The sequence below is a fragment of the Calonectris borealis genome, chromosome 7 (assembly GCF_964195595.1).
Source record: "Calonectris borealis chromosome 7, bCalBor7.hap1.2, whole genome shotgun sequence".
NCBI classification, from domain to species: Eukaryota; Metazoa; Chordata; class Aves; order Procellariiformes; family Procellariidae; genus Calonectris; species Calonectris borealis.
Genome location: NC_134318.1, coordinates 21,436,074 through 21,456,037, shown reverse-complemented (window position 1 = coordinate 21,456,037; position 19,964 = coordinate 21,436,074). Strand labels below are relative to the sequence as shown.

The 19,964-nt window shown below is 48.9% G+C and overlaps 1 protein-coding gene across 1 annotated transcript in view; it reads right to left on the bottom strand.

The window, feature by feature from the left end:
- The window catches only part of PDLIM1 (PDZ and LIM domain 1), a 45,193-nt gene extending 25,229 nt beyond the window's left edge, over positions 1-19,964 (bottom strand). The window contains exons 1-2 of the mRNA XM_075154490.1: positions 19,810-19,964; positions 7,715-7,866 (exon numbers count right to left, since the gene is read on the bottom strand). Of these exons, the coding sequence (XP_075010591.1) occupies positions 7,715-7,866; positions 19,810-19,905 (248 nt within the window). The 5' untranslated portion in view covers positions 19,906-19,964. The remainder of the gene's footprint in view (positions 1-7,714; positions 7,867-19,809) is intronic.

Below are 19,964 nucleotides of genomic sequence, written 5' to 3'. Positions count from 1 at the left end.
GAGCAGCCTATTGACCAAGGCAAAGCCTTATTCCTTGAAAGTGTTTGGAGATCACGTGTGACCAAGTTTCATCTCCTCTGGAAAAACAGGGGACACAGCAAAGTATATGGAAATCAAATACCCTGCCAGCCAGGCTGTAAGCAAGTGGACATTGGCTGGAGATGAAAGAACAGTTCAGAAAGCATTTAACACTTCAGCTGATTTCTAGCATGAGGCATCCCCGTGCCAATTCTCATCAGCAGTGATCTAAGTACTGTTGAGGTAAAAGTTTCATTTGCAGCAGCTTAATATCATCAGATTTCAGAAGCCCCAAAAGGCCTTGTTCAGACTGCAAATTTAAGCTCAGGGCAGGCCAACAGACAAATACAGAACAGAAACCTCCCCCCACGCTGGGCATTCGCTTTCGTCCCACTGCCCCTCATTCAATGCATTTGAGGCGACGCAGCACGTCGTCTTCAGCGTAGGGGAGGCAGTTATGGCCAATGGGGTTTTTTTTGACCAGATTTTTCTCCCTTATTTATTAGCAAGGCAAAAAGCACAAGTTTGTTTCCCAGCCTGCTGCCATTCTGATCTGTCACTGGATATAAATGGAAGCAGCAAGGTCACTCCAGGCTTTACTTTCAATCCGGTTTAGAAGTTATCCAAACAGAAAGGTTAAATAGCCCGCGTGGTTGTCCCTCTAAGGCTGGGAGGATAAAGCTTCCCTTTGTCTTCACAACAGCTGCAGCAGAGCCCTTCAGCCACTCTCAACAGCCCATTTATGGCCCCAGCAAAGCCGCAAAGAGGAGACAGCTTTGCTCTCCCTGGCTTTGCCTAGCAGGGCTTTCAAGGCGTGTGCCCCATCCCACCACACCGCCTGTGGAGCCCATGGTCTGCGGGTCATTGGTAGGACCGCGATAGTCCCAGCTCTCAGCAAGGGTTTCTTGGCTCTGCTCCTGGTGTCACTGCCTGCACTTTTACTGAAGTGTGGCAGGAGAAAGAAAAATAGCACCCAGCAGTTCACCTTATGTCCCGCTGCTGGCCCAGGACTTACTTTCTGAAAGGCTGGGAAGTGTGGGCACAAGGCACAGACAGTAAGGCAGGTGGTTAGACTCATCGTGTTTGTATCTTATCTATATGTTTTCGTATCTTATTTATATGAAGCACGGCACAGGCATCACAGCAGATAGCTCAAACCCAGCCTGGGCAACAGTGCCTTCAGTTCACAGCAGACTGCTACAGATAGGACTGTAGTGGCTTTCTGGAGGATTTTTTCCAAATTTGGAGGAGAGGACCCCCAGCCACAAAATCACCTCCACACTCCCCTCGGCAAGGCTTTACCCCTGCCACAGAGCGTGGCCACGCTAGCAGGGCTGCCAGACCTGCCTCTCCACCAGCGGCGGGGCTAGATGTCCAACAGTCTGCTGGGGAATCACACCCTGTCTTCGGTGAAAGCCAGCGGGCTTTCATAGGATCTCAGAGATTCCTGCTTAAATTGATTATTTATTATTGAATATGGTTTTTAATGCATATTCTTTCAAATGAGACTCCAGCAGAGAGCAACACTCAAGCAGTGCAGAAAGAGAAGACAAAACCATGATGCTCAAACAAGCCTGGGAACAAGTGCCAGGCAAATTAATTGCAGGCATGTGGATATACAAACTTCGTCATGTTTGCAGTTTACATTTCCATGCTGTTTCCTTACTACAGGAGAGAGAGCAACCAAGACAGGGCCAGGGAGCGTGCCATGCATTTCTTCTTTCATCCAGGCAGAAACCAAGACCCAAGATTAGAAAGTAATTTCTCTGATACTAGTTTGGATGGGGTGGTACTGGTGGGAAGGGGAGGAAGGAAACTGCATGCAAGTCAAGGCAGGAATCTGGAGAGGCATTTGCGAAATAGAACATTTTTCAAGAAGCTTGGCTTGAACATGCTGTAATATAACATGCTGGGATGGACATGAATAAGATACCAAAGTAGCAACTAAACCCATAAAGATAGAAAAGCTCCTTGCGCAATGCAGTTTGCTAGCTGAAAAATGAGGAAAGTCCTAAAGAATTCCTTTTACAACCCTCCCCAGAGTTTTAGACAGGCATTTTAATAACATTTAGAGACCAACTACAAGAGCTTTCAGGCTACCAGGAGGGTACCTTTTAATCAGCCTTTTAGCTACAATGGCTGCAAAGCACCTGCCCTTGGATTTAAACACAAGCAGTCACTCTCAGCTGCCATCCATTAATGGGCGTACTCACTTTGGCAAGCAAAACGGTACTTGGGCTGCATGCAGCCTATTGCCAATTTAAACAGCAATGCTAGTCACAGCTTCCTCGAGACAAGAGGCCCCGAAGTCATTTCTTCATGTATGGCCCTCTGCTCCTTGCATGTCAGGTGTCTCTTCACACAACCACTAAAAAACAAGAAGGCAACTCTGGCTACACAGAAGAAGCAACAGAGGTGCATCACAAGCAGTTTCATTGCAGAGTTACGAAGGATAAAACACACCTGACTGCTCAGACTCACAGCTACAGAGTTAACTACTTCTGCCTTGCCAGAGAGGCTGTAAAAACCTGACAAATGCCAGGCTTGACTTGCCAAAATGACTTTGAACGTGCCAGTCATTAGTAAAAGCTTCTGGCATGCACCCAGGAGGGCTGGGGAGCACCACACCAGCCATGGAGAGGTTGTGAGCTGCCGCAGAGGGCCAGGCAGCCTGCATGCCCTTATATAGCTGCACGCAGAGCATCAGGCTTTTCCCAGGCCAGAAGAATTATTAGTAAGATGACAGAGCTGGAAAACTCTTGTTGGCACGGAAGCAAAAAGCAAGCCTAAATGAGTCAACGGATTCCACCGACTTCCTAGAACACAAATTTGAGCCTATTGTGGCTTTGTGCAACTAGTCCCCACGGCTGAGAACTGGCAGCACACGGAGCAAGCAAGAGTGCAACTGAACCTACCAAATAAAATGCAGATGACATCGCACACATGCTCTCCTCTTCTTCATAAGCATCTACACATGATCCTTTCTGACAATGCATTTCACATGTGCTGGTAGCAGATCTGACTTCCCTGATCCTAGCACTTTTCAAAGCACATTCCTTGGCATCATTTTTAGCAGAGTAACAGACTGTTTTGCAAACAAAAAAAAGTGCATTATTATATTATATGCTGGCAGCAGAGCTGCAGAAAAGCAGCTTGAAATTTGACGAAAAGGACAGTAGGAGCAGAACAAGAGATTACATGTTTGCAATCCCTTTTCACAAATATTCTTCTCTTATTACCACCCACAACCTGCCTCCAGACACAGAGGGAAGGGCAGGGTCACTGTAGGAACACTTCTTTTTTGTTTTTTTTAAAAAAAAAAACAACCAAACTAAACAAATACAAACTTTACCTTTGAGTTGCTCAGGGCTGCATATGAGCACAGCTCCACCACCCATCTGGTGACTACAACCACAGGCAAAGAGCCATTTGTTTTAGAAACAGCTACACAGAGCTGTGTGCAAATTCATCAGTGACATCGATGATGCATGGATCTTTTGGCTGTCAGGTGAATTTTGTGGTAGGAGAACTTGTTTCTCTTGAGCCTTCTCTTCTTTGAGCGCGGTTTGTCAGAGCAAGCGTCTTTCCCAAAATACACTAAGTTTCCAAAGGAAGTTGGCAGCTTTCTCCAGTCTGTTGGACACATCTTGCTGCTTACCCCCATTAAGGAAAATCAGAGGTGGGCTTGGAAGGGGTGCAGCCTCGCGGGAGGTTTTGCTCGACCCTAGAATGTCAGTGCTATGATGTACACACCCTAATTGAAGGGGGCGGGAGGATGGGAAGAGCAGCTCTTCTCAAAGACTCAAGAACCAAAACCTCCTTTTTCCTGTGAATGAGAGAGACTCAAAACTCTGCTTGTGAAATTTCTCAGTTTAGCAACCAGGTGGTTTTCAGCTGAACGAAGTACACAGTCTGCTGTAGGTCAGTCTTTCTGTGCATACCATACAAAACCACGGTGCTAAGCTTTATTTTACACTGCTGAAGGCAATAATGGAACCTTTACTTTGGTTTCTTGGGCACTACATTTCTAAAAGCACTCTCCAGCCTGAAATAAAAAGCAAAATGAATGAACAAACACAGGCTCAGAAGAGAGCGGTGAGCTGGTAGACACGCTAAGTTCAGCAGGAATTCGGTGTATGCGCCAACATTGTTGAACACCCACTTTCGAGGCAGAAAACAGACCTTTCCAACTATGTTCACATATCAAACAGCAAAGCACCTGGCAGTGCTGCTTAGAAAAGCATTCTCGGAGAAAGCAATTTGTGGCTGGTTTTAAATCCTAGGAAATTAACAGATTTGCACCTTTGGGTGAAAAAGCAGACCAGGCATGTTTTCTTCAGCTAGTAATTTGATCCATTTTTAACGGTGACATGTTTTAGACTAGATTTCCTGCCTACAATCTGATCCGAAATATTTTTGGACTGTTACCATCGTCAAGGAAAATACCGAAACAGGAAACATTGGAATGCTGTTGATATTCACAATCAAGTACACAGTGCAAACAGCATTTCCTTTACCAGAAGTGTTTAAGTCTTTTCAATTCTCTACATTTACACTTCTCTTAAATAATAATTAGTACAGCCAAACATGAAGACATTTTAACTGCTCAGCTACCATTAAAAGAGAAGAGGGTTGCACAGATGCAAACCACACACATACAAAGCTTGTTTTGGTCCACAGAAGAGCACAAGACGACAAGCATAGTGCAATACTTCCCTAAAACTCTCCCAGCCTCCAGCTGCTTGCAGCTTAAGGACTTTCTGCAGCAGAGGTACTGCCATGGTATATAATATCCTTTATAGATTTGTCTCTCATGAATTCATCCAGTCTCCTCTTGACCCCACGTGCAGTTTTAGCATTCACAGCACAGTCACAAATGAAGTCCCTGCTGTCACAGCAGTGTGGACCCTTTGGTGGAACTGAAACACCCGATGTGAGCTCAGACCTGTGACTGCAAAATCCCTCCTGGCATGACCCTGCTGCCACCCCCAATGCAGGCCAGAGAGCATTTTGCACATGAAATCCTGTAAATGAGTAATCATTTAAAATTCATCAGATATATCAAATTAAAAATCACTAAGGATTTATCCTTTCACAAGACATGTCTGTGATGGTGAGTAGAAAAGAAGGACTGGAAGACTTCCCGCTCCAGAAAACCTGCTGCGGCTGGGCACATCCTCAGCCCTGGCTGTGTGTGATGCTCCAGCCCACGGAGCTGCTGCCCTGTCAGACCAGTGGTCCTTGCCAGCACGGCTACTTTGCACAACCGATTCAGCTAACGAGCTATGACTGCAGAGCTCAGAGACCAGGCCCAAAAGTTGGTGGTGCTGAAGTGCAAATGATATACTTTTATACTCAGCCAATTACTCACAGGGCCACTTCAACAGAGAAAAAACTTCCAGAAAAAAAACCACCGGCCCATATTCTGCCTTCCTCGCCCATTTCCTCTACCCTAAGTTGAACAGGAAGATGAAGCATGAGCTCTAACTCATACAAAATGCCTTCTCTGTCACCCCTCAAGGCCTCCTCTCAAGATCTACCATTTCAAGGTCTTGGCCTTAGACTGCAAAGTAAAGAAGGGCTCCAGCCTTAGCAACAAAGGCTACACTACATTTCTGACCACTGAGTCCAGCTGCATTTGCGGCAACACAGTTATGGGGGCCCAGAAGGACGTAGCTGGGTGCCAGGGATAAAACATTCTCAACAGAGTACAACCAGGAAGGACCACATGATACACACGAGTACATTTTGGCATTAATAAGAGAGCTTCCTCCTTTGAGAAAGTGCTCTGCAGTATTATATTCCCCCAATACAAACACATCTCTAGCAGCTATCAAATCTCCAAACAAGCAAGCAATTCTTCCCTAAGCAGAACTTTACTCCCAAAGAAGGAGGAGGACCAGAGACTTAAAGTCCCCTAGAATCATCTAAAAGGGATTTTACATAGAGCAATGGGTAGTGGATAACTACCCATGTGGATAACTAGTTAGATCACTGCTTTTCATTTGCAGTCTTGACACTTGGCCATTTTGTCAGCAGTACTCATCGGTCAGTACAGCAGCAGAAGCATCCAACACACGCTCATACTACCTCTTGAAAGGGGGTCTTGAAAGGAGTTGGGCTGTGCTAACTCAAAGCCCCTGCATGGTTTTACACAGCTGCACATCCAGCTAGGAATCTCTCCCTGGGCAGCTTCCACACCCAAGGTCGATGAAACATGCATGGGGTAGCTATAAAGTTAATGACTTTGTAATTAACATTAGCAAACACATTTTACAGACTCAATGATCTGTAAGAGTGAGCTTGCCTACAGGCTGAAAGAGCCCTTGCCTCCCCTCCTCTCTCCCAGCCAGAACCACATGGCACTGGTTTGCTAAGTCAAGCAGACGGATATTTCGGAGAGGAAAAGGAGCACTCCTTCGCAGGAAGATTACAGGCTGCCAAGTTAGAGGCCAGTATGAGAAATTCTAGGGCTAACTGCCTGCTGCAAAGCTCACCACCCATTCACACTGCCTGCACTGTGCTCCGTTCTTCCCTCTGTGAATTCCCTCAATAAACCGTCAGGCTTTTTTTGGCCAAGAACCATCGCTTCTTCCTGAACTGGGAAATGCCTGCTGAACTCCTGGCATTATCCAAGCTGTGGTAAAAGATTTCTGTTTATCACAGAAAAGCCCTGAACAACCGAACTACTGTGTCATTTAAGGCACGCTTTTGCACTCCTTCTGAAAGCACTTCCCCTGCATCTGCCATGAAGCTGGTGTACGATCGCTCTGGGGGAAGGCGGCTGCCCGAAAACTCACTCCAGAGCAACTAGAAATGCCATGATGGGTCTACCACCTGACTTCTAGAAGTGCTGATATCCATGGCTGCAATTGAACCAAGGGGAAGGTTAAACCCCCATCACCCCAAAAAATAGGCTCCAGTACTTTTAAGAAGCAACGGGTCAATGCAAAGCAGACCCCTGCCTTCCCAGGCTCCATTTCTTCTCTGTACAAAGATGGCCCAAGAACAAAGCACGGCTGGCGAAAGGAATGAAGCTGTCCATTGCTTTGCAGCTCGAGACGTTGGGAAGGCTGAAGCCAGCCTGTGCTCTACACTGATGACAGAGACTGTGGCTCAGCTGTCACCTTCCTTTATTTTTTCAGGACTCATGAGAGACTGATGCCTGACAGGCACTTTGATGCAGCCTGGGTTATCACAGTTTAGCACTGTCAGTGCTGTCTGATCAAGAGGCTCCAAAATGTACAACCTTTCTGAGTCTGTGTATGGCAAAAACTAGGCAATTAATAGCTTGGACAACACAACCATATATTTTAACTGCTAAATTAGTGCAACAGGAAGAAAGGCCATCTCTGGTTGTACCTCCTCTGCCATGAGTGAAGTTTTCATGAGACCTGTCTTTGATTTCTTGCTGTCAGGAGCCACAGAATAGGCTGACAGCCTCTGCCACAAATTATCAGCCAATTTCTCACTGGGAAGTTGTTTTCATTAGGTCAAAGTGCAGCAAATGCAAGCAGCATTAGGATTAAAGGCTGAAATGCAGTTCCCTCTTGCAATCCAGTGCCTGGCCAGACAAAGCACTAAGAGTTCAAATTAAACAAACCAGCCAGAGAGGTCTGTTGTTAAACCAAAACATAGCTACTGCCCACCCTGCATCCCTCCCTCTCCCCATCCCCAGTCTCGCTCAGCGACATACCTGCTGACCGTCAGAGTTAATTCATCTGTGCAACCCTTGATTTTGTTCTGCGCCTCAAGGTGCGTCATGTTATCTGTGTTCACTCCATCAATGGCTGTGATCTGGTCTCCTATACACAAGTTGGCTATTGCAGCTTTGCTCCCTGGAGTCACCTAAGAGAAAACAAAAAAAATGAATGGACTTTCCAGGGAGCAGCTTTCCGTAGCAACATTTGAAAAACAGTTGGAGCACTCAGGACTTCTCTTGCTAGCACCTGGAAGCAAGAAGGTGAAAACCAATGAAAGTAAGTTCTTAGCAGAAAGCTCTCTAGATCTGGGCCTCTTGGATACTCAAGTATTAAAGTTGGGGGCAGAATTCTGTTTTGGCACCTACAGATAGAAGCTTGGGGGACAAAACAGGTAAATAACAGATATTGTATTTTCAAGGCAATTGGCTTCATGCTAGGGAGCAAGAACATACAGAAAGCAACTCTGTTCTGTGCTGGACGGAGAAGTGGTCTCCAAAACGGAAGGTGCTGAGGACAGCCAAGAAACCTGAGCCTCTAAAAACAGAGGTGACAGAAAAGAGTATCAAGTCATTGCAATACACTCAACGCCAATCACAAACACCTTCGTCTGCATCATGATCTCATTTGCTTCCTTCCTTGAAGAAACATTTGGGCTCAGGATTTTTGACTGCTTCTTTAGCTTTAATCTGTTCTACCAACCAGGAACAGCTGCAACAGACTCACTGACTTCAGTGAGATCACTCCCAAAGCAGCATTTGATCTAACAAGCAGACTGCGAGGGAGAAAGGCATCAGAAACTCTATCTTTAAATCACAATCTGACCATACTTCCTGAAAAAGTGGAAGCATCATCCCCAGCCTGCCAGCCTGACCACAGCTCACCTTGATACGTTCTGCCATATACATCTCCCTTTCCTCTCCATGCATGGTGCTTTGCTTCCCCGATACACCCCTGCACTGCTGGAGAGGTGTTGCGCTCTGCCTGAGAAATGACTGATGGGAAAGAGCTCGGGGTAATCTCATGAGATCCCAGATAGAAGACACTATGCAGCAATGCCACCAGTATGATACCCCTTGTGAAAAAAGAAGGTCCCAGCTAAAACTTGGCATTTTCAAGCTAATTGACTAAACGACTCATTCATTTTTCCCCTACTTCTGCTGAAGGTGTCCTCTTAACAACAGAGACCTCTTTGGGCCAAAATTATTGCCTGGGCAGAGGGTGAAGAACGTCACATTTGCTTGTGGCTTTGCAAACACTACGTAAGATTTTGTGCAGTTTTAATGACTTTGTGGAAGGAGCATAATGATTACTGTGGGCTTTCATCAATTATTTAATAGGCAGAGGAAATGAGAAGGGTGGACTGCTCCCAGACATGAGCACAGATTAAGACATGCCTTACAGCTGGGACACACCTCATTTGTAAGTCCATTGCAACTGCTATTCATTGTACACATTCATGTTAGGTTTCAGCATGCTGGAAAGCAGCTGAGCAAACACAGCAGAGCTGTCAAACATAAATAAACATTGTTCACAAGATTTAGAGAGTCCTCCTAATGTGGGATTGGATGGCAAATCATTCGCCCTAGGGAAACGTTCACCTCCTAAAGGTGTCACACATTGGCTGCAATCACTGCCTTCCCTCAGCTAAAACCAAGGCTGTTCAGCACATCTCCTCACAGCTGTAGTGGGATATTTTCCCTAACCAGAAGGAAGACAACAAGATGCATTTCTTTTTTCACCTCTCTGTAGGACAGCATTTCAAGGAAAAGGGAAGGACACAGATGTGTATCACAGATGTCCAGGTTAGCCAAGATACTCAACATTAATCCAAAGACCTTCAGATGAGTCAACTGAATAGTGCCTGTCTACCTGCTCACCACTTTAATGCTGTAAGCAGACTACAAGCTGACAGAAGTGCTAATGAAAAGACCAGACAAGCCACCAGATGGATATAGAAAATCTGCTTTAAATGTGAAGATTATTGCCTCCCAAGCTGCAGCCTGCAGCTGGCTTACAAGACCACCAAGTGCAGCCTGCTGCCACTCCACTGGATGCACTGCCTTGAGAGTAACTTCATGTAAACCTTGTGACAGGGACAGCTAGCAGCCACGAAGAAATCTTGAGCACTGGAAGTGGCCCACAGTCCCACCGGATTTGGGAGCTGCTGCTTCAGAAACCATGAGACAGATCCCTGAAGATGACATTGCACCGGAGGGAGCCCACAGGAGACACATTGTGGATCCTCTCCTGGTCGCTGGGCCTTAACCAAGTCACTTGGTTCCTCAGTGCCTTTATTTCCTCCACTACCAAAGGAGGGAGAGGGGCATATTACTCACCCCTGTGAGGAGCACCAAGCTCAGCACATTATTACCGTGACTCAATTTTGATCAGACAAGACTGCCAGTGGATTAACACTGCCACTGGAACACTGTGGAGTGCTCGGCTGTACAGCTTGCATTTAAAGACTGATAATCAACACAACATGTGGCAGGCTGCTAGAAATGATCCCACATCACAAGAAGCAGCTGAGCCGGAGCAGCCAGGGACACTGAAATACTGAAGCCTCCTGAGGAAACCCCAAGAGCCACGAGGATGAGCAAGTGGCATCTGCAGGAACATCTCAGCGCTTTGCCAGTGCTTGCGGTGTCACATTCCCCTTCTGTGTCCACTTCAGAGGAATTTGAAATTTGAGTGCTCTTCTCCATTAGATAAGAGCCACTGGTAGCACAAGGGCGATTACATCCACTCAGGTACTGTACAAACCTCTCCCCTAAGGGGAAGCCACAGGGATGCACAGTAATGAAAACGGTAAGTGAATTTGCCGAAAGGAAACATGTTTTAAAATCCAATTTCTTCAGTTCTGGAAATAACTTGCCCTGAAATGCAAACTTCCACAAACCGCTCCCCTGCAACATCCAGCTCGTACTCCCTGCCAGGATTGCTCATAGCAAACATGTCTGCACAAGGGCATGGTACCGCAGGGAATCCACCCCCCATCCTTTTAGGATGATTAATAGCTACTAATAACATTCCCTTCCCCCCTTGCAGTAAGGTCTGGGCTTATCTCGGTGCTGTCAACGCTGCTTTTGAGATTTGCTCACCTACCAGTTAAGTCAGGAAAGCAAAAAGCGTTTCTGTTATTAAGTGAGGAGCAAAGAGCTGCCACTGGGAAGACCTTTTCCTGCCTTTATTTTTGTCACATCCCTCCCTGGTCCATGGGGAGGGGCAGGGGCAGGCACTCAGAGCACTGACAGCTACCAGCCAGCTTACACAACTCAACCAAAAGGACTCCAAAAATGAACAAAAGCTTTCAGGCTGACAGGCATCCAGTAAACATTGCACCGCCTGAAACTGCTTTGCTCCTGCTCTGCTCTTCTCTCAGATGACTAAAAGCTTTGCACCAGCCTCTTTCCTTTCCCTCCCCTCTTGACCGAGCATGCAGCAGACACCAGCAGGAGCTGAGGGGACGGCAGGCAGTGCCTTGCGCACCTTGCACAGGCGGGTGACCCAATAATGAGCAGATACAGCTGCACTTCTGCATGGGAAGGTGAGGAAGGCTGAAAGACACTGCAAGGAACAAAACCTGCAAACACAACTTTGCACAACTTAAGTCTCGCACAAAGGCATAGCCTCTTGTCTCCTTCAAAAGAGCTCCCTCACTGGCTTGGGCTTCCCCCAGTGGGGTCGAGCAGCCTCTGGCAGAGGGGACGTGGGCAGCATCACAGGGCCCCAGGAGCCCCCCAGCTCCAGGGACACTATCGTCAGGTGAATAAAGCTCTGCACACCTCGTAACACCATGCCCAAGGGCTTCCTTTGGAAAGGAGCCATGCCCTACCTTGTGGCGATTGCTCCCAGGCAATTGTGTAACGCTGCCATCAGGTCATTTCACTGTTGAACAGACAGTGCTGAGGCAGGCTGAGCACTGCTTCGTACCGTATCCAAAACGGGTCTCAGAGCTCACCAGAGTGTGCCTGTGGTGATGCTCTGTTTGGCTGGCATCTCTGGGTAAGAAATCTGGGCTACTACAGAAATAATTTAGGTACTTATAACCAGACACATCAAGCCAGGTCCCTGATACCAGCTCAGACACGTTTGCCAGCATGTGGGAGAAACAAGTAATCCCCATGATCTGTGGGCTTGATCATGCACTTTTTACTCATGCAAAGCTCAGTGTAGTAAATAACGGTTTAGACCACTTATAGGCTTGGACCCCTCTTTTTAAAGAGCTCCCACAGATTCAGGGTTGGTATGGATAGCAGAAAAACATACATTATTTTCTTAAACTACAAAGTGAAGCTTTGTGTACATATGCATGTGTGCATACACACACACACATATATATAAAAAAAGCTCTGCAATCATGAAAAGGGTAGAAAAATTATCTGCCCCCCTCGCCTTCCCTGCACACACACTTTCGGCTCCACCTTGCCAACACCACCAGGACTTTGCAAAGTTCAGATTTCTGCCTCCCAGGTGGTTTGCCTGCTATCGTTCCCTTGCACTGGCCAGGCTGCAAACAAAGGGCTCTGCTATGACACGTCAAGTCTTCAGCTAGACTTTGGGCAAGTGCGTTTACAATGGAAAACACTTTCATTTAGCAGAGGGAATGAGACGTATCTGGCTGCTTACCCAGCTCCCAGGCCCTCTTTATAAAACTTCTGTCTGTCCCAGAGCTAGCCAAACACAACCACATTTTACATTTGATGCAGTTGCCTCCATACATGCTACCTAACAAGCTTTGCAATTCCTGGACAGGGATATATGGTGCCTTTTTTCTTCCTGCAGGCGAGGACCTGAGGGGCAGCAATGGGTATGTTAAGGGAAGCTGCTGCCCACAGCAAACGAGAGGGAGGAAGGGTGGGAAGCATTTCCATGAAAAGCAGCATAACACAGCTCTGTGTGAGTCAAGATGATGGGTGGGTCTAAAATTAATTCAATTCTTTCTGGCCTTCTCCCCCCATCCATTCAGGCACACTACTTGCTCACTCCATCACCCTTCACAGTTTCTCACAGACCCTACAGCCTCCAGCACCCCCATCACTCCACACCTAGACACGCATCGCAAGGAGTGATGAAGAGATAAGAAACAAGAAAATTAACATCAGCCAAGAAAGAGATCTGGATAAACAGCACCTATCCGAGCTTGAGAGGAAAACCCAGCTGCGTCTTTGCTGGACAGAACAGACATGCAGCAACATACTTCTAAGGCCACCAGTGACAACTAGACATCTCTGATATTCAGTTTAATCCTCCCCACCCACACACACTGCTGTTTTACCATGAGTAATGTCCTCAGCACTGGGGTATTATGCTAAGCAGCCGCAGTTTCTCCCAGCAAAAGCATGCAGCTGGGTCAGCAGAGATCAGAGGCTATGAGAAAATTCAGGCAAGCACGTTCCCCACCCTTTCTCTTTAGGGGAGGGGGAACGACAGGCCGGTTCCTTATAAGCAACTCCACAAGACTTTCCTCCCAAGCTGCTACCGCTCTCTGCACCGTCACGGTCCAACACCACGACAGCCCAAAGCTCACCAGCTGCTCTGTGCTGGCCCAGGCCACACCATCACCAGGAGAGAGGAAGGGGAAGGGGGACGTGCCTCTGGCTGTGGAAACCCCTGAGCATCAACCTGCCCCAGTAGGGCTGGGGCTCCCACTGCACAAGCCCCTCTGGCAGCCCAGCTCGCCCTCACACTCCTGCCTGCCCTGGCTCCTGCCTATTTCTGACAGCCAGGTGAGGATTATTAACACAGAAAAGGCATTAGGCACAGCGCAGAGAGGCCTGACCTCAGGAAGGCGGTGTAAAAAGACATAGGCGAGATGATTTGCTCAGATTTGCTCAGACCACAATCCATAGTCAGGAGTCACTCAGCCCCACAGCTTGCTTTGCAATATGCCCCACATAAAAAAAAAACCCAAAAGAAAAAAAAAAAGAGTATAAAGATTTCTTACAAGACCTAAAAAACATTACATAGAGCTGCTCATCAGCTGAGCCTTTCCTGATGGTTTATTTCATCCCCTAAATAAAACATGTCCAGTAATCAGCAACCATCTAAGATACTGTGTCACTGTCCAGATCAACATCAATTGTTTATTCAGTTAAGGCCTCCTTTAATTTCCCTGTTTATACTGGGGGGAAAAAAAAAACCAAACAAAACCATTTGCTGCAGTTATTTTGATGTTGCACCCTTCAAACCCAAAGCGTTTTACAAGCCAAATACATCTCTTGATGGACAAAGTGATTTTTGAGGAGGAATGGTACCAGGCAGCATACAACCACACATAACTTGACACCGGGGAACAAGCAGATCAGGGAACAAAAAGGACTCTTTCTCCCAAGAAGTCCAACGTTTACCTTTGTCAATTTAGGTTCTGGGGCTCAAAGCTCTCACGCAGGATTAGGGCTGGTACATCCCCTCCCGATGTGGAGTTCTCTCTTTAGGTTCTTTGGCGAACTCATCAAGAACAAGGTGGGCCAGATGTAGCCCACTAAGCGATGCTCGACTCGAAGAGGGATGGAGAAAAGGGTACTCCAAAGTTTGGTGACATCAAGCTACCGCATAACCCGCGGCAAATTGGTCTGAAAAGGTGAACTGCAGAAAATACAACTCTGGCTCCGAGGAGAGGCAAGGGTACTGCTCCTGCACGTAACTCTGGCAGAAGGTGTTTGATTAGTTTCCTAACTCTTTTAAATGTTTTTCTACAGATAAAACTGCCCCCCAGACTCAGGAAACAATGCTGGAAAAGATCAAGCCTGTCCTGTGCCCCAAAATGCTCTGTCTTTACTGTGAGAAAATTCTGCTGCTTTCCACTTGCTACAATTAAGGACGATGTCTTCTCATCCAAACGCCAGCAGTCAGGTAGGTCAGCAAGGTCCTTTCTTGTCCTCAGCAGCTGTTTGTGTCTTTGAAGCACAGGCTTGTCCAGCCCCAGCGGCCACCTGAGGAGCTGCCAGGGTTCACGCTGACTTCGAGCTCTGCAGGGGCATCACTGGGGACGTGAACCTGTGCTCTCCATACCCCCCACGCTCAGACAGACAGGACAGGACCCCCTCCAGCAGCACAGGCACAAGGCATCGTGCCGTCCTCTAAACATCAACCCAGCTACTTCTGGAGGGCCAGAAGCTCTTGGCAGGTGACCCCAATGACCGGTGTCCCACAGGCGCTGATCGGCGTCTAGTTACGGTGCAGCTCCGCACGGCAGGGCTGGTGCTGCCACAGCCCCCCCCGCCCGGCAGCCAGGAGCGGCAATGCAAGAGAAAACGCCAGGGCAGGAAACGTAAAGCCACGTTCACCTTCCTATAAACCCCAGCAGCTTTCCCCAGCTGGCTCCCTCTGCCAAGCCAGCCTCAGAAGAAGAGCCAAGTGCAACGCTGGCGTGTTTGCAGTTACGGGCACGAGACCTGGGCTGGGTGGCAGAGGAACTGCCGTCATAGGTGTGCACAGCAGGGACCAGCCAAGGCTCCCCGGGCTAAGGAGGAAAGCCAGCCCTAAATCCTATCACATCCGCCATGCCCCATGTTTCCTTTGGCAGAGGGGGAGGCATTCCAGCCCTCCGGGCGAGGAGGCCTCCCCATCCAGCCCCGGCTCTCTCCGCGGCTCAGACCGTGGCCGCAGGTTATTCTTCTTTCTTTCCGTCCAGGGAAGATGCTGCAGCCCGGGTCCCGAGGCAGGCGCTTGTGCCGCACAGCTGAGCCCTGGCACGCTCCAGAGGAGGATGGTCTCCACGCAGCTGCTGCCACACTCGTCCCTCCGAGCGGCCCAGCCCCCACAAGACATGCCCATTAGCAAGGTGTCCCCTACCTCTGGGGCTTTCTCTCACCAGCGGCTCTGGGATACCTTTGCTCAGCTGCTTCCTAACAGGGCGCCCGGCTGAAAGCAGGGGTAAGGACATCAGCCAGTACCAAAGTCAAACCTGATGTCTTCTCACACCACAGCATTCGGTCCTGTGCCCGATTTTGGACTACCAGGTCCAGTTTTATCAGTAAATCAAGTTTTAAGTTAATAGAACTGGCTCAGGGGGCCATGCTTTAAAAAAAAAAAAACACCCCAAACCCAGGAAATACCTGATTATCTTCCAATTCTGTACTTGCTATAAATCCTGAGCTTTTAAAATACCACGAACAGATAAAACAGACTAAACGGGGATGAATTCATGTTACGGTGGTCAAAATCAGCAACAGGCACAACATTTCATCTTTTTAATGTATTTGCAGAACTGGACTGTCTTGAAACCGCTTTTTCATTGGGAAAATGCTTGGTGTCATAACAAACTGTAGCTACCGAAGTGCACTGGCTTTGGCCTGTTTCACAGACTTTGCCAGACACCTCTCCTTAATGGGGCTGGGGACTCCTGACATGACAAAACGTAAAGCAAAACTCCCCTCTGCCTCTATTTTGGGTCAGATGTTCAAGATCAACACACCCCTAGCACCAACCACAAAAATTACCTCAAGAACAACGTTTATCGGACAGTTCCATGTATATATTCAACTGGAAACAGAAATCCCCAACGTTTATCAAAATCAAACGCAACCAAACAGGAAACAGCTGACATTACCTGAGGGATGGAGGGGGATGGGGTCTACCAACTGTGCTGCTTTCCAGCCAGCTCCACTTCATCGGCGTGTCTGCTCATGCAACACGTTTGCTTCCTCCACCAATCCCACAGGGATTTGACTAGGAACTACCCCGTGCCCAGGGCAGCTCCACAGACACTATTATCCTGCAGCATGTCCGTCCACAGCTCAGAAAGAATTTGGGAAAAGCTCTACCCCACTGACTCATTGCATGGTATCATCCAAAGGGTGATAAAGCCAAGGGTCCCTCCTACTCCTGAAAGATAATCCAGCAGGCTTTGGTCTAGGGTTCACTACACTGATCAACATAAGTTTTTTTCTGAACAAAGTCTATAATAAAGTGTCCACCATAACCCTTCAGTTTTAAAAAGAAATGTAAACCAGTAACACCTGTGAAGCATCCCTCCAGGAGAGACGGGGGACTCCTCAAGAAAGTCTCACAGGCAGCACTTGTGAAGTCCCCACGCTCGGCTCTCACCGGGAAGACTGGTACAACACGACCAAGAAACAAGAAGTGTTCGCACGAGAAGATGCTTGTGATGTATTTGAGCCCGAAGCAGTTTTGAACACATAGTTCAAGTGGAAAGGTGAGTAGGGCAGTGACAGAAGACAAGATAGAAGCAGCTATGGAAATACCATAATCTTTCATCTGCTGCTCTCCTAAGGCAAAACTGGCTATTGGTGCCATGCAACTGCTGCCAGCCAGAAGCTCTCGGCCAGGCTGCTCTGCTGGCTCCCACGTTCATGGCACTGGTGCTCCTCATCCTTCTTGGACCTGGGACTGCAGCACCAAGCTCCAATGACTCCCCCTGGGGAACGAGCTGCTTTGGCAACTCAAACGGTGCTGCCTCCCACCAGCACGACTGGGATAAACCCTCCCTATATCAGAGGGGAGCTTGAGAAGCCAAAAGCCACTAGTAAGGAGCTGAGGTACAATGGTGATGAGGGCCATAAATACCAAGACAAGCTCAAGAACTCACCATGAGAACAACACTGCCAGAAGCCAAATCTGAGCTCCTGGCAGGCAACGCAGGCTGAATTTAGGCACCTTGGTTCAAAGAGAGCTGCAAGACACCCAGTTCAGGCCCATGACTGGATGTCTCTCTCCTGGCATCTCACCACACCAGCACATGCCTGGAGCAGCAGGGTGACCCCATCAGTGCATCCATGGGATGGGCAGCCCTGGATGAGGCAGAGCTAGGCTCTGCTGGCCGCACGGCAGGGGACTTGTCCCCCAAGTAGCACACCCGAATTGCCACGCTCCCAGCTGGCAGCGGCAGGATGATGCTGCTCCCCAGTGCATTCAAGGACGCACGGGTGGCCCGGGGCAGGCAGCCCAGCCCCGTGCACCGCTGCTAACAGTGCTCCCCATGAGCACGTCTGTGCCACGGACCTACAACCTACATGTTGCAGCACAAAGCAAATAGATAACAGTGCTGGGGAGGGATGGATGCATCCTCCCCTGCTCCCAGGACAACGCTCTCATCACAGGCTACAGCCTCCCCACTCTCTCATTCCCCTCAGGTAGCCCCACCATCTCACACCTTGGTGGGACCAAGGCCCTCATAACCCTTGGCAGATGCCGGTCCTACAGCCAGAACTTGCTGACAAAGCTTGCTCCATCCTGTGAGGAGAGGAGGGTTCCATGCCAAAAAAGCTCTCTGGTCAGAGCACAGGTACCAAATGCAATAAGCAAGAAGAAAAATGAAGTTATAGCCCCATAAAATCATCACACAAGGAGGATCAGACTCTTTAGAACAGGATCAGATCTTTTTTTACATGGCAAAGGGGGGACTTGCTGAGAGCTTTGTTCCTGAGCCAAGGGGACAAGCCCAGGAGCCTTAGGAACGAACCACAGGAAAGATTAATGGCTTGAAGTCTTGGAGGGGAAATTAAGAATGTCAGAGGGGCCACAACAGAAAGCCATGATAATTGTTGCCAATTGTCAGCATTTACGTCACCACCACCCGAGAGGCTATTTTATTACATTTTAGTCTCCAGGGTCACAATTTCTCATGAGGTGGTTATTTTTGCCACTTTGCTGATCTATGTCCCTTGGTATGTGCCCATAAGCACTGACAACAGCGACCAAGGAGAAGAGGTAAGAACAGCGAGGTAGGACTTCAGACATACTTCTGCCTGAGAGCATTTCGCTGGAAGGAAATGGCAACAATTACCATAACAGTGAAGTAAATATCACTTCCCCTACGCTAAAGCTGCTTTCATGTCCAAAAAATGCTTTAGAAGAATGAGGCATTATTACTGTAATTGAAAGAGATTACACAGAAAATTAATAACTTTCCCCCCCTCTGTGGGTTTGACAGCACTCACCAGCTCTGCTGGTCCCAGAGCCGGCAGCCTCCCCATGGCACCCGGGGTTTTTCAGGCAGCGGGACCCCGTGGCAGGAGACCACATTTAGAAAAATCACAAGTTTCACCAGCCTGTTCTTTACAGGCAGTTCATAGAAGTTCAAGTTCTTATACGTCCCACTTTCCATGGCCCTTCCTCACCTAGGGCCCACAGGGACTTCAAAGTGCAAAGGTGGCGGCAGCAGCCAGAGCCCGGGGCTGCCAGCGGCTCCTCGGATGCCTCTGGTTTGCAGAGGGATTGCTGGAAATCGGAGCAATTCCTTCTCCCCTGGAGGGAGGCCAGTGGCCAGCCCCAACAAGAAGCCGAGCAGCACGCCCCAGCACAGCCACGGAGGGACTGGGAGTTTGGGGTTGATTGCCCCCACGCAGGAAGAGACGGGCGGGCATGCCCTTGCTTTTGGTCGGTCTGCAGGAGCGGCTCGGGGCAGGGCCCAGCTCCCTGCGAGGAGCAGCCGGGCAGGCGGCAGCGGGGCGGGAGCACCTGTGCGCAGGGACGCCTGGGTGCAGGTGGGTACGTGGACAGAGAAGTGGGGTAGCTGGAACCGAACGCTGACATTTTACAGGCAAACGCTAGAGCAGAGGAGGGCAAATTAAGTTACACCACTAAAACTGTTTGGATACTTTAATTGTCATTTCCTAACTAATTTTTCTTTAAGTGGGGGTAAGAAGGACTTAGAAAAAGGCAGAGGCACTTAACATAGGTTAATATGGCTTCTGTAAACAAAGGCTTTTAACTATACATGGCAAGCAAAAGCAGGGGAGTATTCAACGCCACCTCAGTGCGGCTGCTTCCCATAGCATGGGCTGCAAATCCCAAATTACGGGCTGGCGGGAGCAGAGGGGATTCCCTCTGCCTGCGGGAAGGGGTTTGCTATGGACAAACTGAGGAGGGAGGGTCGGTAAGAAGCCGGTCAAAGCCAGGTTAAGGGGCTGCGTGGGCCACCACGGATTTCCCCGTAAACATTAAAAAAAAAAAAACCGGGGGAAGAAAAATAACAGAACCCCCCGCCACAGCGGTGTCACCAACCCTGCCTTTGTACCACCAGCCACCTGCCAGCCCCAGCCTGCCCCGGACCCGCCGCCGCGCCGAGCCCGTCGCGGACGGCCCCAGCCCCCCGCACCCCGGAGCCGCCGCCGCGCCCTACCCGGGAGATGGTGAGGGGCTGCTCGAAGTCCCGGCCGCCCACCAGGCGGAAGCCCCAGGGCCCGGGGCCCGACAGCACGATGCGGTGTGTCCCCATGTGCGCGGCTGCACCTCGCGGGACGCCCGGCAGCCCCGCCGCCTGCACCGGTACGGCCG